Below are 7,084 nucleotides of genomic sequence, written 5' to 3'. Positions count from 1 at the left end.
TATATATATATATTAATTATAACATATATTATAATAATTCAAGAAAATTAAATAACAAAATAATATTTTTAAAAATAGTTAATAAAATAAAATAAACTTTAAAATATTATAATAAAATTCTTAAAACAAAAATAAAAAAAGTTTAAAAAGATATTTTTTTTTAAATATATTTTTTTATTATTATTAATATAATGAATATTATTATTTTTATTATTATATTTATTATTATTATTATTATTATAATTTTTTTTTAATATAATAAATTTATATTATTATTATTCTTTATATCTATTTTTATTTTTTCTTAATGTTTTATTTTTTATACATATAAATTTTTTAATTTGTTTTATTTTTTTAAAATTTAAAAGTATCAAATATATTTATTTTTTTATATCCAATTTTTATTATTATATATTCAAATATTATATTTTTTATTAATATATTATTCCCATTAGTTCTCATTTATTTATTATGCTTCATTCCACATATCACTTATTAAAACAGAATTTCCTTAATGATTAGGTGGAAGCTATTTTTTTATTCTAGTTGCTTTATTAAAAAATTACATTTTTAATTTATACAATTCTGAAGTACTTTTATATTTTTTATTTATTTCAAAGTCATTTTAATTAAAATTACTTTTTATATTTTCTTCAGTATTACAAATAGTTTATTAAAATGTAAAATTAAAAAAATCTTCTTTATTTTTCTCTTATTATTATTGCGTATTCAATTTTTATTAAATTTTTATAGATTCATATGCTTTTTATATTTAAACTTAATTATTATGGTATTAAGGAATATTTTCTTTATCTAAATCTTTTTTAATGAAAATAATTTAATTTTCTTTTACTATATAAGGTTTTTCATTTTCTTGGTTATTTTTGAATTAAATTATTTTGTTTAATTTTTAGTTATTGATTTATTAAAAATCTTCAATTTATATTTACTTATGTTCTACTTATTATATACTTTAATTTATTTCAGGAATATTATTTATATTTTCTTATTATTACATATATTATACATTTATTTTTGTTAAAACATTTTTAAATTCTTAATTTTCTTATTTAAATGATTAGCATGTTTTTTAATTTTATTATACTTCCTTTATTTAGTTTTTAAGTTTTTTATATATTTTCTCTATGTATAAATAGAATAAATAAAAATTTCGTTATTCATATAATAATTTGAATAATTTTTTATTTATTTTTTATAAAAATTTTTCTTTATTTTCAAAAAAGTTATTTTATAATAAATCGTCTAATCTATTCATTAATTCTAAAATTAAATTTTTTGTATTTAGTAGTTCGTTTGAAGAAATACAATTTTAAATTTATGATTTTAATTCTTAAATATTCAAAATTTTTTAAGCTATTATTTGATCTTAATTAGTATTATTATTATTATTAATTTCAATATTGTTTATAATAGTATTTTCTTAATAAATTTTATTATTTATATTAGAAATTATTTATTTTTCTGAAATTTATTTGTTTAAAATTCTATTTTCTTAAATTTAATTTTCATTATTTTCAAAATTTTACCTTATGTTTAAAATTTAGTTTTATTATTCGACTTTTTATTCCGAATTAAAATACTAATAATTATTTTCTTATATTTGAATTTAAGTTTATAATGATAAATAGTTATTCAATATGTTTGAAACAGATTATTATTGCACAATTTATTTATTTTCATCATAAAAAATATCTTTTTATCCTTATTTAAAAGGTTATTAAGACGATTAATATTATTATTCTTATTACTTATAAATATTATCAGTTTAAATAATATTTGAATTTTATTAAAAAAATATTTCATCATTAAATTTTTATTCTTTATTTGATTTTTCATATAATGTTTCTTCTTCATTTAATATTAAAGGTTTATATTCTGATATATTTTATTTAAAATAATTTTTTATAAAGTCTTCATTTTTTTATTTTTTTCCAGTGTTTTCATTAAACTAATATTATTAATTTTCAAATTTATATTTGGTTTAGACTTCTGATATAAAAACCTTATTACATTGTATCTTTTAAGCTGAATCAAAACAGTTCTATTATTAAATTTAAAATAATATAAATAAATGTAATTTGTCATATATATATTAATTTTTAAATAATAAATTTTTATGAATATTTTTTTTTTTCAGTTTAATTTTTAAATTGAATATTATATACTTATTTTATTAAAATAAATTAATACATATTAATCCTCGAGTTCTTTATTTTTATTTTAATAATTTAATTTATAGCCATATTAATTTACTTAAGAATTTAGATATGGAAGATTATAATTTATTTATTCCATTTAAATTTTTTTTTTTTTTTTTTTTAAATTAAAAATAAGTATTGTTTTAAAACATATTTATATATATTGATTTATATATCAAGAACATAAAAAAATATTTTTTAATAAATATAAAGAAAAAATATATATTTTTTTGATTATAAATAAATAAAAAAATATAAAAATATGAAAAGAATAATAAAAAATTATAATAAATTATTATTAACTTAATAATAATCAAGGCATTATCATTATGATACTTGTGGAAGAGCATTAATGGGTATTTAAAATTATATAATTGAATAAATTCATTTAAAATAAAAATTATATGAATTATTATATTATTATTAATTTATTTTATATAGGTAATCCCAATGCATAATCACCTCCATCATAATATTATTGTTACCATTATCTTCCTGATGCATATCCTGACGCAATAGGAGGATTTAGACATTTAGATAAAGATCCCTTTGAAGTTTAATAAGTTTTTGCATATGAAAATTGGGAATATCAGTATAGATTTAAAGATTTTATTATAATTATTATATTTTTCAATAAATTAAATTATCTATGTTATAAAATAAAATAGATATGATGGTTAATGGTGGCATATTGGATCTTTTTCATGGAATATGCTTTGGTTTTTAAGTCCATTTTTACTTTGCTGTCTTATATATTTTGAAAATGTAAAGAAATAATAAATAAATATAAAAACAAAAAATACATATAAATATTTTATATAAATAATATTTTTTCTATATAAAATTAAAATATAATTACATTATAAAAATTTATTTATTTAATTTAGCTTGAAAATGAAAAAAGAAATTCAACCTAAACTATTTTTTATCATAATTAATTAGGATTATCGTTATATAGAAGTATAGATTTTTATGATGGTTATTTTGATGATGTAAAAGTCGAAGACTTCAAAAATAAAAATGAAAAGAACTAATAACAAAAATTATGATCAATAATAAAAAAAAATTGAGCATTTTCTTATAGATTAAAGTTTTTTTTGTTTATTATTTTTTTCATAATAAAAATCAAATAAATACCATTTTTTTATATATATTTTCAAAAACATAAATTATAATATGTATTTAATTTAAAGAATACAATAAATTTTTATATTTTTATATTAAAATTATTTTATTAAAAAAATCCAATATTTTAATAAATGCTTTAATAGAAATTAAAATAATAATAATAGTTAATTATAATATATTAATATTTTTTTTAACTATATTTTATTTTATTTTTTTTAACAAATTATTTAATTAAACAAAAAAAAATTAAACTATAAAAACATTAAAAATAATGTTATAAATAAATATAAAAACTAAGTTACAAAAAATAATAAAAAAAATATATTTTTCAATTAAAAAAAAAAAAAACTAAGAAAGAAAAATGAGTTAATACGCATACGATTATGATCCTGCGAAAACTTAAAAATATTAAAAAAATTAAATTTCTAATGAAAAATTCTCAAAATGGACAAAGGAAAACCTTTATCGTACATCTTATGTTAGTCATTGGTCAAATGTAAAAAAAAAAAATACTAAATAACAATTAAATTCAAAAAAAAAAAAAAAGAAACCACTTGAACCTAAAAGTCATGTACCTCCAGGATATGCTGGATATATTCCTTAACTATTGCCAAATAATGAATATGGTGCTTCATACGGCAAAATAACTTAAAAATGTTTAGATGATCCCAAATTATCATAAAATCCTTTTAAGTTAGCATCTACTGGATTTAATTATAGACGCCATGGTAATAATTTTATTTAAATAAACAATTTAAAATAGAAAAATTTAATTAAATTTAGACTTCAAAGACACTTCAAGAAAAGCTTATTCTCATAAATATGGATGTTAAACAATTATTACTAATCATCCTGCAGTTGAAGTTGAAAGTAAAGATTGGGTTTCATAAACAAAAGATACGTTCAGAAATCCAAAAAATAGAGTAAATCCTACCTACAGAGAAACTGATAAATAGCTTTAAACATAAAAAAATTTCACAAAGACTTCTGGATTTTAACAAAATCATACATGCTTTGATGGAACTGGATGGGTACCTGATAAAATATTAAATGGTAAAATTTTTATAATAATATATAATAATTATTATATATATATTTTTTTATTAAAAGCTAATAGAACACTTTCTGAATATAGAATACATTATAATACTAAAGTTCCTTTTCATAGAGAAACTAATTTATTCAAAACTAGATAGCTTTAAAGAAAAGAATATAATTACAAACATATGGGATGAATATATATTTTGTATTTATAAATATATATAAAAAATAATTATAAAAACTTTTATTTTTTTATAAATGATTGCAAATAATTATTTATTTATTTATTTTTTAATTTTATTTATATATATATATAAAAAAGATATTAAAAAAAATAATAAAAAATACATTCATATTTTATAATAATTAAAGAATTAAATTTTTAAATAACGTGATTTATGTTATGTGGTGTAATAAAATATTAAATATATAGGCATAAAATTAATTTAATTATATACAATAAATATTAAATTAATTTTTAAATAATTATATATTTAATATATAAAATAAATATCTAAAATAGATGTATATTATTTTCCTTATTTAGTAATTTAGTAATTCTTTTATAAAAGATATTTTTTTAAGATATTTTTAAGTAGAAATATAAAAGCAAAAATTATATAAGATTTTGTATTTTTAAAATAAAAATCACAATTTTATTATATATTAATATATTTAAGTATATTAGTACTTCTTTTATAAATATTTTAATATCTTATATATTTAATTAGTATTAGTTATTATTTATTATTATTTTATATTGTTTTTTGTATTTATTTTATTTAAAAATCAAGTTAATTTCCACATATGCAAGCATTAATTAGAATCTATAGTAATTATTTCATAATTAAAATGCTCATTTATTATACTTTTACTTTATTATGAATTTTTTTTATATTTATTTTTTTATTTTAGTTTTCTTTATTTTTTTCTATATTTATAAATATTAGTAATTATTATATTATTATTTTAATTATTATTTTTTTTTCCATTATTATTCCATTTAATTAATTTTTAAAATTCATTATTATTATCAAAAATTAAATTATTTTCATTTATTTAATGTTACTATTATTATTATTATTCTAAAACATAAAAATTATTTTTTATTTCTTCAACAATATATTATTACATATTTATATTTGAATTAAGATTTTGTTAATAAATAACTTTATATTATTAAAGATTTATATTGAAAATTTCCTATTAAACAATAAGAATAAGGAAATTGTTTTATAATAAAAATTCCGTATAAGGTTAATTAATAGAAGCAAAAGATATTTAAAAAACTAATTAGTTTTCAATAAAAGTATTCCAAATATTAATTTCAGTAAAACTTAGTGAAATTAATTTATTATTATTAATAGAAAATTATATTTATTTAATTTTGGAATTATGAGCGAAATTAATTTAATTAATTTAAACGAATGTTTTGGTCTAACATTATTAATTATTTTTTGTTTAAAAAAAAGATTAATCATCTAAATCAAAAAATGAATTTTCTAAACTTTTCTATTTTTTTTCTATTTTTTGTATTTATTTTAAGTTATCACTTAAATCCCATATTGAAATAAAATAATTATCTTTATTATAACAATCAACACCCGCAAACAAATAATTAAAAGTAAGATATTGATATTAAAATATACATGAAAACATAAAATCTACCTATTAATAATCTTCAATAGTAAATTTTTGGTTTATGCTTAAATCATTCATATTTACACAATAAATTTTTTTTAATGTGGCTACATATATATTTTGGTTCGCTACTTAGAGTGAATAAATGAAAGTCTTAAAAACTCTGGATTCAACTAATTTCTCAAAATTCATATGTACTTCCCATAGAATTAATTTTCTATCTTAAAATCCACATGATATAAGCTAATTTTAAGAGTTTTTTTTTAATTATTTTACCCCTTAATGAGCTTTATGATAAAAAAATAGAAGTTTAAAGCATTAATTAGAATTTTATTAATTATAATAATAAATATATAAATTTCCAATCGTATCTCCTATTATTATGTTGTTTTCAATTTATTCTAAACATGATATTTATAAAGAAAACATTTATTTTCTTAATAATATAGCGTGTTATTATTATTACTATTATTAAATTACTGTCATTTTTATTAACTAAATTATTATATTTTATATTTATAATTTTTTGGTTATTAATATTTTATTTTTTAATAAACATATATATAATTATAATATTTTTTAATTTATATATGTTTGAAGTTAAGCAAAATTAAACCTCTTTTTTATTTTTGTTTAAATAATTAATGAGATTAATAAAAATAATAATAAATTTATTATTTAATACAATTTTTTTTTTCTTTCTTATATTTATTTTTTATTTAAAAAAATAATGATTATTATGACATAATTTTTAATTTTTTTGCATTTATTTTAATTTTATTTTTCCATATTTTAACACGTATTTTAATTAATTAAAAATGCTTTGCCTTAATAATTTAATAGACTAATAATATTTTTTTTTAATATAATTATGAAAATCTAATCATTTATAATGTAAACTATATAATAATAAATTCCTTTAAAAGGCGGTTAACTTTTATTTTCTATTATTAATAAAATCAATATATATTAATGTAATTGTGATTAGTTAATATTCTATAATATTCAAATAAATAATATTTTTTATAATATATCTTTTTTTAGTATTATTAGTA

The 7,084-nt window shown here is 14.1% G+C and overlaps 2 protein-coding genes across 2 annotated transcripts, besides 9 other annotated features; both read left to right on the top strand. All coding sequences in view use genetic code 6, as the record gives it.

Annotated features, from left to right (window-relative positions):
* Nucleotides 1-174: 174 nt before the first annotated feature.
* Nucleotides 175-241: a microsatellite.
* A 22-nt stretch (nt 242-263) lies between these two features.
* Nucleotides 264-299: a microsatellite.
* A 1,173-nt stretch (nt 300-1,472) lies between these two features.
* Nucleotides 1,473-1,528: a microsatellite.
* An 863-nt stretch (nt 1,529-2,391) lies between these two features.
* Nucleotides 2,392-2,475: a microsatellite.
* A 185-nt stretch (nt 2,476-2,660) lies between these two features.
* Nucleotides 2,661-3,300, top strand: IMG5_005560 (hypothetical protein; the record flags this gene model as incomplete). Its single annotated transcript, XM_004039890.1, has 3 exons — nt 2,661-2,811; nt 2,888-2,984; nt 3,107-3,300. Coding segments are annotated over 3 exons (442 nt in total), but the record flags the coding sequence as incomplete, so codon positions are not given.
* A 183-nt stretch (nt 3,301-3,483) lies between these two features.
* Nucleotides 3,484-3,531: a microsatellite.
* Nucleotides 3,512-3,566: a microsatellite.
* Nucleotides 3,567-3,610: 44 nt separating this feature from the next.
* Nucleotides 3,611-3,664: a microsatellite.
* Nucleotides 3,665-3,708: 44 nt separating this feature from the next.
* IMG5_005550 (hypothetical protein) lies at nt 3,709-4,582 on the top strand (the record flags this gene model as incomplete). The annotated part of the gene is made up of 3 exons (XM_004039889.1): nt 3,709-3,843; nt 3,895-4,075; nt 4,131-4,582. 3 exons carry the CDS (start codon nt 3,709-3,711, stop codon nt 4,580-4,582), a joined length of 768 nt encoding a protein of 255 aa, XP_004039937.1.
* A 691-nt stretch (nt 4,583-5,273) lies between these two features.
* Nucleotides 5,274-5,316: a microsatellite.
* Nucleotides 5,276-5,316: a microsatellite.
* Nucleotides 5,317-7,084: the final 1,768 nt, after the last annotated feature.

Source organism: Ichthyophthirius multifiliis, assembly GCF_000220395.1.
Source record: "Ichthyophthirius multifiliis unplaced genomic scaffold scaff_1120509249452, whole genome shotgun sequence".
Taxonomy (NCBI): domain Eukaryota; phylum Ciliophora; class Oligohymenophorea; order Hymenostomatida; genus Ichthyophthirius; species Ichthyophthirius multifiliis.
The sequence above is the reverse complement of the archived record's forward strand: the minus strand, read 5'-3'. Positions and strand labels throughout refer to the sequence as shown.